The sequence below is a fragment of the Lates calcarifer genome, linkage group LG6 (assembly GCF_001640805.2).
Source record: "Lates calcarifer isolate ASB-BC8 linkage group LG6, TLL_Latcal_v3, whole genome shotgun sequence".
Classification (NCBI taxonomy): Eukaryota; Metazoa; Chordata; class Actinopteri; family Centropomidae; genus Lates; species Lates calcarifer.
This window is the reverse complement of record NC_066838.1, coordinates 18,830,077-18,850,788: the sequence shown is the minus strand read 5'-3', so window position 1 is coordinate 18,850,788 and position 20,712 is coordinate 18,830,077. Positions and strand designations below refer to the sequence as shown.

General features: G+C 40.2%; 3 protein-coding genes across 6 annotated transcripts; all 3 read left to right on the top strand.

The window, feature by feature from the left end:
* Nucleotides 1–26: 26 nt before the first annotated feature.
* On the top strand, nt 27–3,507 carry lsm14b (LSM family member 14B). The gene is made up of 8 exons (XM_018701108.2): nt 27–859; nt 957–1,120; nt 1,273–1,402; nt 1,520–1,714; nt 1,897–1,983; nt 2,120–2,281; nt 2,522–2,657; nt 2,799–3,507. Exons 1-8 carry the CDS (start codon nt 739–741, stop codon nt 2,956–2,958), a joined length of 1,155 nt encoding a protein of 384 aa, XP_018556624.1. The 5' UTR covers nt 27–738; the 3' UTR covers nt 2,959–3,507.
* A 615-nt stretch (nt 3,508–4,122) lies between these two features.
* On the top strand, nt 4,123–12,679 carry LOC108900201 (SS18L1 subunit of BAF chromatin remodeling complex). 3 transcript variants are annotated; one of them, XM_018701123.2, is made up of 11 exons: nt 4,123–4,292; nt 5,151–5,227; nt 5,327–5,411; nt 5,763–5,895; nt 6,337–6,585; nt 7,324–7,488; nt 8,884–8,985; nt 9,528–9,620; nt 9,783–9,902; nt 10,003–10,130; nt 10,522–12,679. In XM_018701123.2, the coding sequence occupies exons 1-11, from the start codon at nt 4,224–4,226 to the stop codon at nt 10,546–10,548; spliced, it is 1,248 nt and encodes a 415-aa protein (XP_018556639.1). In that variant the 5' UTR covers nt 4,123–4,223; the 3' UTR covers nt 10,549–12,679. The 3 variants fall into 3 exon arrangements, with proteins under 3 accessions (XP_018556639.1, XP_018556643.1, XP_018556642.1); XM_018701127.2 differs by lacking the exon at nt 6,337–6,585; XM_018701126.2 differs by lacking the exon at nt 8,884–8,985 and having other exon boundaries at nt 4,124–4,292.
* Nucleotides 12,680–13,722: 1,043 nt separating this feature from the next.
* On the top strand, nt 13,723–20,142 carry mtg2 (mitochondrial ribosome-associated GTPase 2). Of its 2 annotated transcripts, XM_018701078.2 has the most exons (7): nt 13,723–14,198; nt 15,023–15,170; nt 18,189–18,277; nt 18,879–19,002; nt 19,331–19,483; nt 19,636–19,818; nt 19,948–20,142. In XM_018701078.2, exons 1-7 carry the CDS (start codon nt 13,953–13,955, stop codon nt 20,064–20,066), a joined length of 1,062 nt encoding a protein of 353 aa, XP_018556594.1. In that variant the 5' UTR covers nt 13,723–13,952; the 3' UTR covers nt 20,067–20,142. The 2 variants fall into 2 exon arrangements, with proteins under 2 accessions (XP_018556594.1, XP_018556592.1); XM_018701076.2 differs by lacking the exons at nt 18,189–18,277; nt 18,879–19,002; nt 19,331–19,483; nt 19,636–19,818; nt 19,948–20,142 and adding exons at nt 15,437–15,552; nt 15,665–15,883; nt 15,984–16,122; nt 16,265–16,762.
* The last annotated feature ends 570 nt before the right edge of the window (nt 20,143–20,712 follow it).

The following is a 20,712-nucleotide window of genomic DNA, read 5'->3' as shown; positions in this document are numbered from 1 at the left end:
TCTCAGTGACGCAGCCTCACCGGCCGCTGTGATTGGTTCATGGGAGAAAATAAAGCCTGGAACAAATGGTTGCGAGCTGCAGTGTGGTGTGCCAGCGCTGCGTTGGAGCTTCTCGGGAAAACAACGATGCCACTCATGGAGCAGCTTTATCACATCGAGGGAGCTCTGTGGGAAAGTTTCTGTGTAGTGCAACATTTCTATGCGGACACACGCACAGTATCGCAGCATTTTGTATCCATTTGACTTCATCGTAGACGTCTCAAAATGGCTGCGTTGTTGCTATTTTTTTCTAGGAGACCCGCAGCAGCTGCCTTAGCACTCACAGACTTCCAGACTATCTAGATATCGAACTCTTGCAAGCGCAGATCAGCAGTCCTCAGGCATAATATGCTCAGGCTTCTTCATGCTACAGGACTGCATATGAGTGACTTACAAGTTTCGGGGAAATGTTACCAAAAAATCACACCACAAACTGTCCAAATAAATGTTACAAATAAACATAACTATAAAAGATACGAAATATCAGACATCAAGAATCATATATGAAAAAGCAGCCACAGAGACCGACAGTGGATTGACGTCTCAGGTGGCAGGTGCACTTCAGCCAATCAATGGGCGTGGTTTCAGGGCACCTGTGGACGCCTATAAATTGTTTCTGGTCGCGCCATTGTGGATGTCGACATGTGATGTGAGATTTTGTGAAAGTTTGTATGCTGCTAGCCTGTATTTTCTGTAGCGATGAGTGCAGCAAAGCCATACATTGGCTGTAAGATAGGGTTAATTTCAAAAGCTCAAAATCGTTATGAGGGGATTCTGTATACAATTGATAAAGTGCATTCTACAGTAGTGCTGGCAAAAGGTAAGTGGTGTGAGCCTACGCACCTAAGGAGAGATAGCAGCAATACTGAAACATGATGACACTTTGTTGGCTGTTTCAAACATTATCTTTTCACTAGTTAAATGTTTTGGAACGGAGGGACGACCCACTGACAGACCAACACCAGCCAAAGATGATATCTATGAGTACATCACTTTCCGGGGAAGTGATATCAAGGATATCACACTGTGTGAACCTCCAAGATCTCACCATGGCCTACCCCCTGATCCTGCAATAGTGCAGGTATACAAGAACAGCATGGCTCACATCCCACAGGTTTAAAAGAACAGCATGGCTCACAGCCAACAGTTAGAGATTCTAAAAGTGGAAAAAGTACACGAGGACCCAGATAATGAGTAAAATTGGTTTAACATCTTTTAACATCTTTTGTTCAGTCATCCAGTGCCAGCTCTTCAGGCGTCTACTCAGCTCTTGGACCATTTAGCCCCCTAAGGATGCCTGCCTACAACCAACTTGCTGCCAGCTCTCTACTTAATCAGCAGTATGCTGCAGCTCTTGGCCTTGGTAAGTCAATGATCACAAATTAATTCCTTGTAAAATGACCATAAACCCACACCCTTTGTGTAGCTGACCATGTAAATTGTTTTCATACTTCAGTGTTTATTTGTGTTCTTCATGCAGGGCCTGTTCTTCCAGGCTTACATGTTAGAAGGGGCCCCATGGTGGAAAAGGCAGTTCAAACCCTCCATATGGAAAGGTCTTGGCAGAGGAGAGGTTTGACTGCATCCCAGGAGCGGGAGCAGCGGTGGGAGAGGAGGCGGCCCCAGAGGACCAGAGGAGAGAGCCCCCAGACCAGAAGGGGCACTAGAACCACCAGTAAGCATGCAGAATTGAAGCGATGAAAGGTTAAGTAAAATACTGCGCCCACTAACTGAAATATGTTTAACAGTCTTGAAACATTGTACAGTTGTGCAGGGATTTATGGGAATTCTGCGCATCTATCTGTGCAATTGCAAGCAATCTTAAAAGTTGGAGTAAATGTTCTTTCTGAATTCAAGTGAAGTCAGGCCCAGTGGTGCCCAGCGCTCAGCAGGAAACTCGGCAGCAGAATGATGAAAACAGGCCACCACCCAGAAGAAGACAAGGTAACTGGTAACATACAGCTTTACAAAAGAATGAAAATGTGAATTTTCTAGACACAAATAACAAAAGAACTTCTCATTAACAATCACTGCACCTTTTTTTTTTTTTTTTTTTTTTTTTTTTTTTAATGAATCCCAGGGGCTCGGAGGCGAAGGAACCGCAGTAAAGGCCAGTTGATGGTGGCTAATGCGCCATCTGCCACCCTCAAGTTTGACACAGACTTTGATTTTGATTCCTCAAATGCACAGTTTATTAAGGAGGAACTGGAGAGGGAAGGGCAGGACAGGATGAATGTGAAAGGTTGGTTCATTAGCTCAATTTACTGTATGTTTAAGTGGAAGGACTAGCTGTCATAGGATACAGTTAATAGTGTCTTGCAGGTCAGCCCCAAATCCTATAAATGTCAGGTAGTGGCTGAGCAGCAAAGCTGATTATGAAACCAGGATTTGATCAACATATTTCCACAATAATTCTGTTCTCTTTCCCACACGTGAAGATTTTTCCCTCCAGGGTATATAAAATGCATGTTTCTGCTTGCAGGTGGAAATCATGAGGTAGAAGAGAAAGCAAAAGAGGAACTGCACTCAACCACAGAGGATGATCATTTTGGACCAAAATGCTATTATGACAAGGCAAAGTCTTTCTTTGACAACATCTCGTCTGACAATAAGTTCAGGTAAACTAGTGGCATTTTTATCTTCAGTATTCAAACTCTAGTTTCTCTGGTATGTAGAGTTACAGGCTTGTGCCTTTTTCTGTTTTTTGTTTTTTTTTTTTTTTGTTTTGTTTTTTTTTTGCTGTCAACCAATGTTTTCAGGTTAACATGGGCAGAGGAGCGGAAGCGTAATCTGGAGACTTTTGGGGTCCCCGGACGATTTCTGAGGGGCCAGCGCTTCAGAGGTGGATATACTGGACGAAGAGGACGAGGCGCTGCTCAGACTCTGCCCTCTTACAGAACCAGGAGTGGACATCTGTAAAGGTCAGCGTTTGTTACCAGGGCACTATAGCAACCCTATCCCTGCAACCTCCAGTGATTATTTCCCTTATGTATAACAAATGGGTTGTTTAACCCATTTATTTGTCTAAGTGTCTTTTTGTCATGATGATCAGGAAAAGCAGCTCTATTGGCACTATATGAAGAATGATCTTTTTGTTTTTCTCCCTGAGGCAGTTATCCTGTACCCATATTGCCAGGATTTTATTTTTATTTATGTCTTTTTTGTCATTTGACTCCATTTTGAATATGGATGCACAGCACACTAAACAGTCCACTGTGTGTGAAAATATTTTTTCTCCCCTCAGGATATTTGCCTGAAGAATTATTATTTTCTATTTAATGGGAAGTGAATGTTTAAGTTTTTTCTGTTTTCTTCTACTTGAAAATTTCATTTCAATTTCATTAACAAATGATAAGTATGAATATTATCAACATAAAACTAAACCTAAATGTATGCTAAATCTTGTCCTTTATTCTGTCCTATTGAAGCAACAAGTGAGAGTAATGTAAATAAACTGGAAATCGCTGATGCACTTGTCTCATGTTCTCTGAGGCTACTACACATTATATTATATTAGTCTGTGACGTGCAGAGGTGATAATACATGGGAAACCTTGGGTGGGAGCATCCCACTGTATTGATGATCATACATTCTGGCACAGTATCAGAGTCTAACAGGCAGTTTCTCCTTGTCTTATTTGGAGGTAAGTGTTTAATTTCTCACCATATTGCAAACTGTGGCATCGTTACAAACATGAGCAAGAGACTGTTGCGTCTTAATGTGGCGTTCAGATTTTTCTGAAGGTGCTAAAAACAACTTTTGCGACCACTTCTCACAATTACTCCACGTTGCTTCTGCACGCTGAGCAGCGGGTTAGAATGTGGACTGATTGGCTTTCATGAATCAAAGGGTACCCCGTCCACAGTCAGGGAAAGTGGTAGGCTACTCACTGTCTGGACTATACCAAAAACTGAGGGGGAGATTTTTCCTCTATCATGTAACAGTTTATTATATGTGCCTTTATTTGCATGTAGACAATAATAATACATTCAGCAAATCCATATGTTCAATTAACTTAAGAAAAATCAAGTGTTTTCTTATTTTACTTCCATGACTACAGAGCGCTGGCTTTCTCAATACCCCCATTTCCCAGTAATGGAGAAACTGTGTAACCAAATAGAGGGCAGCGCTCAAGATAATAAATATTAGAATAAAAGAAGCGCTTTTATTTCACATATGACAAAATGTCGGTGGCATTTTCATCGGCGCGCCCCAGGAGTAAAGGGGAGGTGACACAGCAAACGATTCAAAAGGTAAAAAAAAAAAAAAAAGAAAAAATTTGATGGGTCGCGGCGTTTGTTGTTCCATATTCCAGTCTGGATGGGAGTGTGCGGTCCGCCGCTACAGTGCAGGGAAAGTAGCTTGTGGTGAATATTAGAAGAAATGGCAACTGGTATTGTAACGATACCGTCAATTGAAGGTGCGAACCAAACAAAGCCATGACGGAGATGCAGGCGACCGCTTTATACGCTCAACACTGGCTGGATCCTTGTGATGCTGTTTTGCTCGCTTCTTTTTCCTGACGAATGATGAATAATTTTTTATATATGAAATATATGAAATTGATTAGCATTAGATTTTGTGACTTGTTTCCACGAATTATGATGCACAGCACATTTTCTGGATTTAATTAGTTATTGGTGCCAGATCCCTTGCAGACAGGTTTAAATGGTTAAAGATTTCAATTATTTGCAGACACCTGCTTTGTTGCAAGAAAAAAAATATATATGACAGGGTCGTGAAAAGCACGTAGTGTATGATGGAGGGAAACTGAGCAGCACAGGACAATCGTCTGCTGCTGCATTTATCCTTAACTGAACCGTTTATACAGATGTTTCTTGTAAAAAACACACAACTCATCCTTAAAACAGGGACTTTGAAGCGATGTCCTAAATAAAGACTGTGAGAAGCTGCTTCTACATTTGGCTCCATTAAATTAAAAAAAGAAACAAGGTAAAACTGACCCAGAAAAAAATGTTCCAGGCTGCTTGAAGTTCTGAGAATCCAGGACAGCATCACTGTAATGTCTTAATAGGACAAATTATTGTGTATAATTTACCATGCACTGTGACTTGAGAGAGAACAAACTGTTGTTTTCTTGTCCCCAAAAGATGCTTGATGAAAATCATCATTTAATACAATGTATAATGGATTACCAAAGCAAAGGAAAGACAGCCGAATGCACACAGTAAGTGTTCTTTTCTCCTCCTTGACCAGTGCCTTGTGAATGTCATATTAAAGCAAATATGATTAAGTAACGCTGTGTTTCATTTCCCGTTTTTGACAGGTATCAGCAGATCCTGCACAGAAATCTTGTTTACTTGGCCACAATAGCAGATTCAAATCAGAACATGCAGTCACTACTACCTGCGGTGAGTCCCTCATGAGGTCTCGGGAAAATGTAACACCATCTTTGTGCTCCTGCCGTGCAACCACTTCCATTATCATCTCCCTGATTTTTAAGCAAATTTGCTTTCCATTTTCCATGTAACTTGTCTACTGATGAAACTATAGACAAACCGAAATATTCTCTTTTATTCTAATCATCAGTGCACTCTAGTATAATGAGTCAATCTGAAGTACAGGGATGAATGCATAAAGAAAATGAATGGAGAACAGCAAATATAGATACATATATAATGTGGAAAAAAAGCTGAATGACCACATTGTCATTCAAGTTATGACTGCTAATGCAGGTGGTTAACATGCATCTCAACTTTTAGCCTCCCACTCCCAGTATGTCAATGGGTCCTGGAGGGATGGGTCAGAGTGGGGGACATGCTCCAAACAACCTCAATGACAACATGGCACCGGGACTGCCCCCCACATCCATGATTCAGAGCCAAATGAGCAATGGTGAGAGTTCATCACAAATGTGCATTTTACAGATAAACTCTGGTCCATGTGAACACTTGGTGTGCTCACATACGGCCCCATCTTGTTGTCCGTCCTCTGTCTTGAGTGCTTGTCTGATCCTGACGTTGCTGCATGTTTGTGTACATATACAAATACCATATCATGTCTATCACAGTGCCTCCCTTTATTTTCTTATTGCCTGCAAGTAAGTGTGGTCTTACTTTCAGCTGATATCAGCTATCAGCTATAGAAACTTTATTTATTTTTCTAATCCATTTACACCACACATTTACATCACACCACTAACACTCATTACTCTATCCTTGTATAACCACGCAAGCTTCCTGTAAAGATGAACTGAATGTGGGTCCATGATTAACATGACATGGTATCACATGGGAATGTGTGCTGGCTGCTCTGACTGTGCGTGTGTGTCGTCAGGCCCCAGCCATGCCCCCATGCAGCAGCAGTCTGGTCAGGTGCAGTCGGCAATTCCCTCCACATCCCTCAGCCTGCCGGCCAGCAGCTACAACAGCTCGGCCTCAGCCCCCGGCTACAGCCATGCTGCACCTTCCTCCCAGGGCAGCATGATCCAGGGCCCTGGTCCTGGCTATGGCTCTTCCTCCTCTTCCACATCCTCATCCTCCTCTTCCTCCTCCCGCAGCAACCTCAACATGCAGTCCAACCAAGGTGAGCCAGGTATAGAAGAGCCCAGTGATCAGAATGGAAAGAGATATTTTCAGATCTTTTGGAATGAATACTCCAACACTTAATAAGAAAGTAATGCCATTCAAATCTTCAGGTTAAAGTAGAAACCATATGGTACAGTTGGATGATGATTTCTTAAGTATCTCTGAATGTGTCTCTGACAAACTCCCCCTTGATCTTGCTTCAAGGCATTTGCTTACACACATATCTGCGTTCATTGATCTGTGAATTCTCTCATAATCCAGTGTAACCATCCAAATAACCAGACACATTCAGTTCATCAGAGAGGTGCCTCCTCCCTTCTTCCCTCTGCTCCAGGTTTTACCTCTCCTAATCTCTGACCCCTGACCCTGAAATGCAGCCCTCCTCTCCCTGGATGTCTGTGTGTATTTACTCGACCTCTGTTTATGCACTGGCTTCACTGGCTTTGTTTGCATTTATACTTAAGAGCAGCATCTTGAAAGCATCTCCTCAAATAAATTTAGAGACCCCTGACTGCCATGGACCCCTTTTGGCTTTTTTTCCTGTGACCTTATTGTCATGGACCTCCTCCTACCTTTGTTTATTTGTCAGTTTAATTATGCACCTTTCTGCCAGTCTCAGTTCCCAGAATGCTGTGTATGCTGTTGAATGCTAATGCTGGTACGTGAATAGAGTTTATCTGTGTATGTTAATGTATGAGATCTCTCCCCTCCTTCCATAATCCCACCTCCTCCTCAGTCTCCATGATGCACCAACAATCTGCCGCTCCGCACTACTCTTCAGCCCAGGCTGGGGGCCAACACTATCAGGGACAGCAGGCCATGGGCATGATGGCTCAGGGCAGTCAAGGAAATAGCATGATGTCTCAGAGGCCCATTGGATCCTACCGCTCCTCACAGCAAGGTAGGTGGTAAGACTTCTCCATGCTGCTTTGGTGTAGCAGTGGGCTCGGTAGGGTTTGTTGGTGGTTAGTGCTTAAGTGCATAGATGGATGTGTTTGTGTGTCTGTGTGTAGGGCTGTCGACCACTGCTCCAAGTGTGTCTGTGGATGCCAGTCTCTTTCCAGATTGTTAGAACTGCTAAGTTTGCTGCAGAGGTATTTTCATGGTATCATGGTATTAATTAAACATCGTAAAATGAGAGTGATATTAAAAGTCTGCAAATTAATCTGTCCCGGATGCCTTCCTGCAGCTTTAAGGAGCAGACTGGAGATGTATCACTCTTGTCACATTAGGTTCCTGTCTCTGTAAATCACTTTAACTTGTGCTGTGTCAGCATGTGCCTAATAATAGCTCTACCCTGTCCGGTTATGTCTTTTGAAGACTAGACACATAGTAACTCTGATATATAAAAAGGATAGGATTCTGTTTCCAGGACAACAGGGTATGGTTGTATATCCTCATTCAACCTGGTATACTATTATCCTTGCATGACTGGGTGAAGTATTTCCAGATAGAACTGTGTTATGGAATTGTTGTGTCCATAGTTAAGCTGGGTGACTCGCCCAGCCATTCCCTGATTGGTTGTGGGGCTGTTGCTAGGGCTCCTCTATCAACTGTGGCTCCTTGGTCATATTGGGAAACATCAGATAAGTTGCTGTGAGATTGTTTTGCCATTGTTGCAGAAGACAAAAAACGTTTTTTCATGCTACAGCTTATTTCTGTACTCTGAAACTTTTGGGTCCACTGTGGTTTGACAAGATGATTAGTCTGCATGCGGTTCTTCAATGCATCTTCTGGAGGATTTTTTTTTGTTGTTTTGTTGGTTTTCTGAGTTTGTTAGATAAAATTAAAAAGGGAAAGGGAAGCAGCGGAATCTGGAGTTTCTGCACACCACCACCGAGCAGAGATCAGATTCTGCCAGATAACTGGCTTTTCTGTATTCCTCATTTTCTCCTCAAAATGACCTCTCATATAATTTTTCATGCAATCATTTATCGGAATTGCTCCACTCTAATTAGTGTTTCTAAAATATGGGTTGGCCTCAAATAGCTTTGTTAAACCCCCCCCCCCCCCAAAAAAAAAAATAATTGCCACTAAAATTATACATTATTCAATTATGACATAAAAAACATATAATATTAAGTCACATCAGATGTTTTTTCTTAATGATTCACAGCTAAATGATAACTTCCACGATGGTTGTCAATAACATTGTCTGTTACAGTATTTACTTTTTGTCTGTCATTATTTTTAATACACACACACCCCTTCAGACTGCCTAAATTGCCCAAATTTTCTGGCGCAGCCCCGTTAGTCTCCAACTGTTTAACCAATCGTGGTGTCGCCTGTCTTGCAGGATCTGCACAGCAGTACATGGGACAAGACGAGTTCTACGGAGAGCAGTATGGACACACTCAGAGCTCCAGCGAGCCCATAAACCAGCAGTATTACCCCGATGGTAATCATGCACATCCATAAACTTTATACACACAGCTCTCAAACACACAAATCCCCACTACAGGTCAAGCCATTTCCATTTAACACTATCTCACAGGCCTGAGCCTACTATAGCCCACTACTACTACTACAGTGCTGAAGCCTCAGCTCTTCTGCCCAGTCACTGTCTTTTTACCTGTATTGTGGGAGATGAAAAGTATTGGGAAAAAAAAAATTGCAAAAGACTAACATTGGTCTCGATTCTGTTTCCTCCCACTGTGTCTGTGTCCATACTGTCCCCTTTGGTGTGCCGAAATTTCAGATTTCAGAGAGTGCTATAGCAGTGTGTTGAGGAGAGAGCGCAAACTTCATTCAGGGTGTGTCTTTGCGCTTTGTGCATAATGTTGAAGTGAGAAGCCTTGAAAAATGTTTCTGCTTGTGACTTTGTTCCTGCACATGTATTGTGAGCATTTCAGCTTCTAACTGTGAATTTCTCTTCTGTATGTAAGTGGGTTTTGCTTTTGCAGAGGAGTTTTTGCATGTGTTGAATCGTGTTCTCGACAGGTCACGGGGAGTACTCTTATCAGCAGTCCTCATATGGTGACCAAGGCTACGACAGGTCCTTTGATGAATCTTCACAGCATTACTATGAAGGAGGTAACAGTTATACATTTTGTAATATCAAAACATATATTTCAGGTATATTTTCCTGGAACTTCACACCTAAGTTTGTCCAAGTGCTTCCAACCAAAGCCATGGTCAAGTACTAACTCACAGACTTAATAGCTGACATATGTACCTGTACATGTATACTTCCAGGTAACTCACAGTACAGTCAACAGCAGGCCCAGTATCCACAGAGCTCTGGCCAGCAGCAGCCCTTCAGCCAGCAGCAGTACTCCTCTCAACAAGGCTACAGCAGTCAGCCACAGGGATACGGTTAGAACAATCCATAACCTACAGCATTGTTTACATTCACACAAACATAAAGACAAAACACAATGAACAAATGTATTGAGCATAACCCCTCCCAACACAGGACCTGGCCAGGGTGGATCCTCTCAGTATTCTCAGTATCAACAGGGTCAAAGCCAACAGTATGGCTCCTACCGCTCCACCCAGGGAGGCCCTGGAGCACAGACGCAGAGGCCCTATGCCTATGAACAGGTACATGACTAATAATAACCTTTAAACATATCTGAAAATATGGATATAATCTGTGTTAAAAGCCTAAATTTGGATGAAAAAATTTCAGTTCAGTTCTTAAACCATTTCAATTAGAAAACTGTAGAAAATAATGGCTTTTATCTTTTGCTTGCCTCAAGAGGTGCTTCATGTAATAATGTCATTTCCCATGTTAAAATGTTATGTAGGTGTATACTGGCACATATTTCAGCACTTGAGATCTAGAAGAAGAAGATGCATTTAAGAATAATGAAGTAACTTAAAATATCCTTTTGTGCTTTGTGTCTGTCTCAGTGGAAACAGAAAAGAAAAAGTGAACAGCATTGCATGAGATCAAATCCAACCTCTCAGTGTAAATCTTTTCACATTGCAGGGTCAGTATGGAAATTATCAGCAATAAAGTACCACACTGTTGGCCTGCTGGATGAAAATGAGATGTGCTGTGCTCAGCTGTGGATTAGAAGATCTGGCTGCATCAGATTTATTATCCTCTCATTAATCATTGTTTTTGCTGAGGAAAAAAGTAGTCAAATATGATGCTTTTTTTTAATCTGTTTTGCTCGCTACAAGGTTGTAGCTGGTAGATGAAGACGTGAAGTGCTGTTGGTCCTATTGGCCTACGTCAGGGTGCTTGTAGAATCAAGGCAGTTAATACAAACTTTCCATACAGATTAATGGAGCAGTAAAGTCATTAGATAAGCCTCAGTAACCTGCCTATATGCTTTTTTTTGTCTTGTCTTTATCGTTTTCCCTGCTTTTATTGTTTATTTTGTTTTACAAGCCTCTTTTATTTATTCTTTTTTGGTGCACAGAGCAGGTCCATGGTTTGTAAGACTGTGTATAAAAAGCAAATTGGCCTTGAGGGAAGTGCTCTTTGATATTTATCTAATAGACTAGGTCCAGCTTTTGCTTTAATTCCTGGTAAAAACACTGTTATAGCTCACGATAAGGGAAATTAATTTTATGAAGGTGAAAACGTTGGTCCTTAAACCTGACTTGATCAGGGGGGTTTGTCTGTGTTAGTCAAACTGTGATGTGTTGCTGTGTGGTCTAACATTATGTGTTTTCACTCTCTACATATGTCTTACTGAGGTAATTAACACAATAGATAGATGACTGATCAATACCTAAAAGTGTTTATCATTGTCCATGATAATCATACATTGTGGTAGAATTTTTGACTTTGTATTTTCAGTGGCATTGCTTTGCACAGACATACATTATAGTTATTGTGCAGAGTTGAGAGGTGTTACACTACTCTGATGCCATTCAGTAAGGATTTTACATAAAAAGACATTGCCACTTTGTCTGCACTTTATTTTGCAGTGACAGTATATGTATTGTTTGATATATTTGTATTGTAGTGCAATTCAGGCATTTTTTTTTAACAACTGATCCTCAAAAAGCCAAAGTAACACAGGAACAGAACAGTAACGTGTCCTGCACCTCTACTTCAATAAGTGCAATACACTTACACTGAACTTACACTTTGCATCATTATTTGTAGTTTCTTGACATATAATGATGGGAAAGACTATGGTTGGTTTGTCTTATGTTATTAAATGTTATGTTGGGGGTTCAACTGACATGTCATGTTTGAGAAAATTATTTATCTGATTTATGAACAGATTATGCATAGTCTTTCATCATGAACATAAAGCATACTACATACTTTTTTCTGTGAAAATTTTATCATAACCTAATTGTACTAAATGAAGGAAATAATGTTAAAGATAAGACAAAGGGTGATTTTTACTTTTGAGATGGTGTATAAGCACACTTGCCTTATTTTACATATTTGTTTAGTTCGCTATCTATCTATCTATCTATCTATCTATCTATCTATCTATCTATCTATCTATCTATCTATCTATATCTGTCTATCATTTGTGTGTGATTACAAATTTGGCATACATTATGTTTTTTTATTTATCTAAAAGAAGTCAGACACACCTCTGGTCATTTCAGTAATCACAGTCTACAGTTTAATCAGTAATAAGGATTAATAGTGTGACTGTTAGGGTTCAGCTTTGCAGTATATCCTGTTGTAACTCAACTTACCTCAGAGGGGTAAATAAACACAATAGTTGCAGTCATTTTGCAGGGTTAATCAAGAATGGGAGATACCTGGCTGTCAAACAGCTAAATAACTATGTACCACTCAACAGTGACAATCACAGGCTTCTCTATACTACAATGAATCTGTGTCAGTGTTTCATTTTACTGTGACCTGAACATGTATGACAAGTCTTTTTCCAGTTGTCTGTAGTGTGTCATCACTGATGTGGGTGGTACACCTTGTGTGTGTGTGTGTGTGTGTGTGTATGTATGTATGTATGTATGTATGTATGTTTGTTTGCATGTATGCCAGAGAGAGTGAAAGAGACAGTGAGCAAGAGGAAGTCAAGTTTGGTGTGTATAATCCAAATATGAATGTTATCTACTTATTTATTGTAAGACTGCATTGCCTGATCTTTTCTGCTGTCTTTTGTTACTGTTTGTTATATAAAAATAAACTGACATTCACCTTTTGTATGTCTGCATTTTGTGTATTTACCAAGGAAACGTCACACATCATAATGATGATGATAATTATTCACACACTTAGTTCAGCTGTATACTTGTTCTAGTATTGTGTGTTTTCAGGTCATTTGTGAATTAATAAATTGAGATTCCTGTAAGGCACTTGGGCACTACTCTAACAAATATTCACTCACTAATTATGTTTTTGTGAAATGAGAAAACCCCTCTTGACCTGTTCATGTTAAGTTTTGAGGAGACTTGACTGTTGTTTAAAAGATTTATAGACTCTTAAACTCAACAAGACCCCTTTTTTCTTCATTCAGGGTTTTCAGGTTTAGTGGGAGTATTGCATAATGTATGGGGTTTACGTAATATGTATCAGAAAACACAAGTTCTACTTATATTTACATACATCAACCACTTTATCAATATTGCACTATTTAGTAAAAATCTATAAAACTACTAAAAAGTTGTATTAAACATCCTTACAAAAGTGTCCAACTTTGCTAGTTAGTTAGATTCACTTCCAACTCTTTTGGACAGTGCTCAAAAAACTATTTCCAGGAAAACTGAAGATAACGGCATACATTCTAATTTTATAATGTGACCAAAGATAATATGACTTTATGAGAATATAATACTTGTGATGGTTGGCCAATTTACATATTACTTAAAAACGCTTTGGGGTTTCCAATGAATTTACTGGTTCACTTTCATTGAACACATGCCAACCAGTCTCTATTTGACCGTCAACCACACCTATAATTATGGTGAGTGAGGAGTGAATAAGAGGTAGTATTGTGGTAAGATTTTATGATAAAATATATCCATTGGTTCCATTCATCCAAGTCAAATGGGAAAACAAGGGAATGCTTCAGTGTCCTCTTGCTGAACCCACCCTATATTACGTATGATAGACAGAGGTCAGTTAAGTAAAAATATTAATTTTAAAAAGTCCTGTGCTCTCCCTGCCTGGCTAAAAACTGACTCCAGCACAAAAGGGGGCGGTAGAGGGCCAAAAAACGCATTCAAACTGTCCCTTTACGGATTCCGTAGCTTATAGGGGCACCTGTAGTCTCTGATAGATGTGAAAGCTGGATAAATCATGTGTCGTTGGAGTATTAAGGGACATTTATGTCCAAAATGAATTGACAGTGTTACTTTTCCAATTATTTTTCCAATGGAATCCCGTTTTGCGCTACCAGTGATGTGTATTGAGGTAAACGGTCGAGGTGACATTGTTAAACAATCTTTAGCTAACTAACGAGTTACTTCGGAGTTATGTTGCCGACGTTGTCGAGAGTTAAACCCCCTCGGTGGCTTTCTCCTGACATACTTTCAAGATACATATTAGGACATGAGGTTAGAGGAAACGAGCTGAGCTTGTTCAGTCATAGTATTTCACCAAAATCTGCGGCGTGGAGACTGAAAGTCACCGCTGGTATCAGAAATGTCAGCACCTCATGTACGCTGTGCGCCAAAGCCCGAGGAAACCAGAAGAAGAAGGATATGTCAGAGAAGAAGTTGGTATGTATTTGAGCCATTTTTGCCTCATCGGTTTTTCCCAACTTAGTGTTTTTTATTTGCTTTACTAAACAAGGCATATTCCCAGAGACACACTGGTTGTATCCCTTGTATACATCATATTCAACATCCAGTTTTGATGCCATGTTCAGTGCTTTTCACACGTGTGGAACTGTACAAAAAAACATTCTCTCCACCTGACTGCCTTGATATAAAATATAAAGAAAACTGTCCTCGTGCATTTGCTCAGCCACCGCCAATGATGTTTTGACATGAATGAAAGACAAAGTGGAAAATAGCTCCCTTTAAAAAAAAAAAAAAAAAAAATCCACAGTCTGAATCTCTCCAGCTCTTGGTTTACAAAATATTTCTGATGCACAATTATACATTATTTATTACTTTACACTTTACTTTTTAATTATGTATATTTATGTTCCTTGTAAATATAATTCTTGCTCTTTGCTCTTTTCTTTTACTATCTGTCTTTTAGCACCATTATACCAAGACAAATTCCTTGTATGTGCAAACTTACTTGGCAATAAAGTCTGATTCTGATTCTTCTGATTCTGATTTCTTCATGATTCAGGGTTGCCCAAAACAACTCACCAAGGGGCATTTTTTCTTTATGATGTCAAGTTCTCTTAAACATGGTGTCACATGCACTGATACCAGTTGTATAATTGTTGTAATTCAGCTCTTGGCAAAGTATTAACAAACCTGTATATTCTCTTGGTGCAATTGTGTTAATGATGACCTGCAAACTATCAGGACTGATTGAAGCATGGGTCACCCTCAGCTTTCTAATTATACCTTGATGTGGCCCACAGACCCGTCACTTCATAGACTATCGCAGGGTGAAGCTGATGGCTGGGTCAGGCGGTAAAGGTGCCTGCTGCTTTCACAGTGAACCCCGTAAAGAGTGGGGCGGACCAGACGGAGGGAATGGAGGCGATGGAGGAAACATCATTATTAAGGGTAGGTTGGGTCTTCATCTGGCTTATGAAATGTGTACTGATAGGGTTCCTATCCTGTCTTAACACACTATACATTAATTACGTTGAAACTCAGGACTAGCCACCCTACTGGCTGGAACGTGATTAGATTTTTATCAAGAATCATAAACAAGTAGGCAGTTTCTTTACTAAAAACTGCTTCAAAAAGGTGCCATGTCAGCACATGTCACCACTCTGCGTCATGTCAACGCGTGCCTCCATCCATATTCCTTATATACGTGCTTTCAGCTGATCGGTTTGTGAAATCATTGGCGCAAGTAGTTCCAGTTTACAAGGGAGAGGATGGGCAACCAGGGGGCAGCAAAAACTGTTACGGTCGAAACGGCAGCCCAACCTACATTCATGTGAGTCCATGCATTTGATCATAAATCATATGTAATCTACAAGCATTTTTGTCATGTTTCTCTCATTAAGGGACTGCCTAACCTTGCTTGTGATTGTTCCCAATTTGTACAGGTACCATTAGGAACTCTGGTAAAGGAGCAGGGCAAAACTATAATGGATCTCTCTGAACATGGGCAAGAGTATTTGGCTGTATTTGGAGGGGCCGGAGGGAAGGGGAATCGATTCTTTCTGTCCAATGAGAACCGTTCCCCAATGACGGCAACCTCAGGAATGCCGGGTGAGGAGAGGGTCCTTCAGCTGGAGCTACGCACCATGGCCCATGCTGGACTGGTGAGAAAAAGCTGTTTAAGTTTTAAATTAACATTGCTGTTTTGGGTTTCAACACCACAAATGTAATGAACTGATCTTTTTAAAATCTATATTCCATCAGGTGGGGTTTCCTAATGCTGGGAAATCATCATTGTTGAGAGCCATCTCCAATGCCAAGCCTGCTGTGGCTGCTTACCCTTTTACAACACTCAACCCACATGTAGGAATTGTCAATTACAGGGATCATGAGCAAGTTGCAGGTAGTTGGTTTTAAGCAAAACATTACTTATTATTTTTCAACTGAATAATTCAATTTTAATACGATCTCTCTTTGGATAATTTTCAGCTTTTATCATCCACAATATAACCTGTATGTTCCACTTTTACCCTTGTTCTGTGTAGTTGCTGACATCCCAGGCATCATTCGAGGAGCCCATTTAAATCGAGGCCTGGGCATTTCTTTCCTGCGTCACATAGAGCGCTGTCGTTTTCTCCTCTTTGTTCTGGATTTGTCATCACCGGAGCCCTGGACTCAGCTCCAACACTTGCGTTATGAACTGGACCAGTATGAGCCTGGTTTGTCCCAGCGGCCTCAGGCCATCATAGCCAACAAAATGGATTTACCTGAGTCCAGAGAGAGGCTTGAGACCCTAAGAAGCCATGTCACAGAGCGGGTCATCCCCGTGTCGGCTCTCACAGGACAGAACACAGAGGAGCTCATCCTCCACCTCAGAGAGCTGTATGATGGCTACCTCCAAGAAAAAGGTAGTGGGGAAGGCAAACCCACCAGGTGGTAGAAAAAACAATTTCCTTTTACTCCACTGATATCTCTATAATGTATGTAAACTGGAAGATATAGAAGTATTTAAATTGCTTAATAAATACATAAACAAAACATAATTTATTGTTTGTGTTTTATTAATGAATTGCTTAAACATATTTCATTGTATTAAGCATACAGCTTAATACACTGAAATATGTTAAAAACATTTGGATTATGTGTAAAGTGTACACTTCACACATAATCCAAATGTTTTTATTAATCCTAATTTAGGATGTTAGAATTAATAAATACCTGTTGAGGACCAACAAGTGAAGACAGATAAATAATTAAAATTCAGTCTTATAGAAGGATATTTGTGCACATAAGATGCTTTTGAGAAAAAGTCTGATTATCATAAAACTTTTGGGAAAGAGTACTGACAGGGGGAAATGCCGCTTTTCCATTTCCTAAATGAACCAGCAGAGGGCATGTATGACACATATTTGAATAACATTTTTAATTGAACATTTCCAGGTAGGCAAACAATTCTGTAGAATCCAAATGATGACATTTGTGGGTTGTTGCGATGTCCCCTATTCAATCATTGCGCAATTCAGCTCTGTCATCAAAACCTATTCATTGGAGAAATGGTGGTGATTGGCACACATTGAAAGCTGGGAGATAAGTAGAAGAGCAAAACAAACTGTTGTGCTTCTATGTTGTCATTCCAGAGGGATGGTATGTTTTGTTTGAGGCTGAAAAACAACAGGAGTGAGGCACAGCTGCCCTCTGACCCTGCGTCACTGCTGTGAACGTTTTTGGCTGTTTACTGGATTCTTCTGCAGCTCTTTTATAGTGACTCGTATTTATGGGTTGATTTGTGTATTGTATGCATGTAGCTCTTCTTTCAAAAAGGACCACTTAAGGCAAAGATTTTCGGTTTTTGATGTTGTACTCTGTAGACTCTGTAATCTTGCACTCAGATAAATGGCCAAGTAGATGAGCGAAACAAAACAAATGGGTTCTCAATCAGCAAAAGAATAACAAGAGCTTTATAATGCATTCTGGTTAGAATTAGTTTTAAACAACTGGAAGAAGAGAGTTCATTTATAAGAGTGGATCGAGGAGCAGAGACTGATAGAGGATGCTATTGCCATTTAGACAATTGGAAGGGATGGTTAATGAATAGGAACATTGGAGAATAAATGGCCTGGACTGCTGCACTGTTATACTTAAGAGGTAAAAGCTTCAGTGGAAACCTGCCACTGTTGTGGTCTCTTGTTCTTTTAATGGATGGCCTACGTCAGCCTCCTCCCCTGGGGCTGATGTTGTTATGGAGGCTGCTGTGTCACATACATTCTGTTAGTGGACTGATGTGAGTTAGCATCACTAATTTTATGACAAGGGCTTTCTTTACACTTATAATCTTAGCCTGACATCTGATAGGATGCAGTTTGTACTGGAGAGAGTTGTTCCGGCATCATGTTTATGAATTTGCTAAGCTTGTGTTTTTTTGTGGTATGGCTTTTGCTGATGAAGTCTGCTTTCTCCCTTTCTCTACAGCTCAGCATGAGAGAGGAATGGATGAGGAGAGTGAGAAATTGGCCAGGATCTTATGGGACTACCTTCGCCTGCATCATCGTCTTGAAAAAGTATGGACTATCTTATGGCATAAACATCTGTTTACTCGTTTGTATAATGCATATGAATTATGTAATTAACATCTCTAATAACTATTTCAGTTCACTAGACATTATGTACCAAACAAACAAGAATAATACTTATTTTTCATAATCTCATTTATTTACATTATAGCTGCATGTTGGAATTTTGGCCACTAGGGGAAGATGAAATGCAAAACAAACAGTCCTGACATAACAGTCTATATACAAAATGAATGTTTGTCAAACAAACACATGCAGACATGCAACAAGATTACAGTCCTATTTTAGCCTGTCACGAGACAAATGTAAGTTATTGACCTTTCAGCTCAGGTCTGGAACTGTATCTTGCTAATGTTAGCTGATCAACTTCCTTCACCAGCTAGCTACAGTAGCTTGTTTGTTGGAAACAACTGCTTTTGAACAGTTTGTAAAAATTCACATCACATGTAGTCATTAGATTCAGTGTTAATATAAGAATTTGATAAATGAATTTACACATACACATTTACATTATCCTCCTTATGTGATTAAAGTGTTTCAAAGTGAGATAACTGTCACTATTTGTTGTTGACATGCTTTGTGTTCATAGAGTGATGTGATAATTGGCCTGGGCTGTCATGACCTGCGGGTTGCTGAAAGGTCAGCTGCTCTCTTTTTGGAGGGATGGGCTCCCTGGCTGCTCTTCACTGGCAACCTGGGCAAACAGACTGCAGGTCAGTGAGAGCATCCTCACCTCTGTTGTGTTAGGTATTTTTTTCTTTCTGTCTTTGTATGTAGCATTCAGTGCCATCCGTACAAATACACACAACTCAACAGAAAAACACATATACACAACACAGGCTACAAATTGAAATACAAAAAAGCCATTTAAATGTGTCAAGAAGCATCTGATCATGTCTACATGACCTCTTTCTATTTTCAATTCTGTATGTGAGGAGTACCACATATTGATCCCAAGAACAGAGACATCTGTTCTTTATTTATCACACACTCTCACATTTTTATTGAATGTAAGTGATGTGCAATGCATATTTCACATAGGTGTGTGGACCAGACGAGAAGCTGATGTTTTTCTTGATGTGGCTCTGCGGATGGGAGTTCCCAGGGGCAGTATCTTGTTGGAGACTGAGGCTACAAATACTGGGGAGAATATTCGCTTCTCCCACAGAGTCCTCAAGGAGAGGAACATTCCAGGTGGGAGCTCTCTCGCTGTGCCTGTAAATTATTACTGTGGCATTTGTCAGAACAAAGGGAATGTATACACTGTACCTCTTTCTTGGTTAAAATAATTGTCTCACAGAACTCAGTTTAATTACTTTATATTGCATTTCTTTCATCCTTCATAGCTTCTAGGGTGATCCTGGTGCAGCAGCCCTTCATGGAGCGAAGGGTTTATGCCACCTTTCTGCGTCAGTGGCCTGAACAGGTGGATCTCACACGTGCTATCGTGACCTCGCCCGAGTTAGGCATCTTTGAATACCCTCACCCCGCCGTTGGCACAGCCTGTGATCTTATCTGCTACATGCTTGGTATGGTCTATCCTTTATCTTTCATTACTGTGTGTCATCAAAATGGACTGCTGTGTACTTTCATGTGCTATTTTATGCATGTGCTCTTATTCTTTTTTTTTTTTTTTTTTAACTATCCTGTTGTCTCAGGTGTGGTCGAAAGAATTCGGGACTATCCTCACAAAGGCTTCCAGGTGGAACAGCAGCTCCCACCCAGTGTCCTGTGTGCATACAACTGGCTCCTCCAGGCTGGCTACAGCCCCAAGTAAACAACACACACTGTATCTACTAGTGAAAAGAGTGCAGTTATCTATTAAATCAATGTTTTGGTGATTTCTCCAGCTACCCCAGGCAATTATGTTTTTCTTTCCACACTGCTGTCAGTGTAGTGCAGTTGCGACTAATGTTCAATAATTCAAGGTGAATACATGAGGATATACAAAAAGGCGAATACATGAGGATATACAAAAATAACATGACTGAGCAAAGTCAAGTCAGCACTACAGTCATTGTCCATAGAGACACCAGATTCAATTCATTAGACAAGTGACACTGATATTTAGATAACTTTAAATATAAATATAAATATATACCACAATAAAATGTTGAATTTTGAGACATGTTTAAATGCTGTGTTGAAAAGCATTATATGGCAATGGTCATGGATACAAGTAGTGTCATTTTTTGTATAACCACAAGGAGTCAGCATTTCATAGGAAATAGATTGATGATAATGTTATAGTGTTAGTTTTATGCTAAGAAAGTCGGACCTAATTTTATAGTAATTACACAAATTTGTATGCATGAGTGAGTTTGTAAATCTCAACAAGTGCACAGCTCATGGCCGTGTGTGTGTGAATGTTTAGAATTTTCAGAGACGGATTGTGAAGTATCAATAACTGAATTTGCAGATGA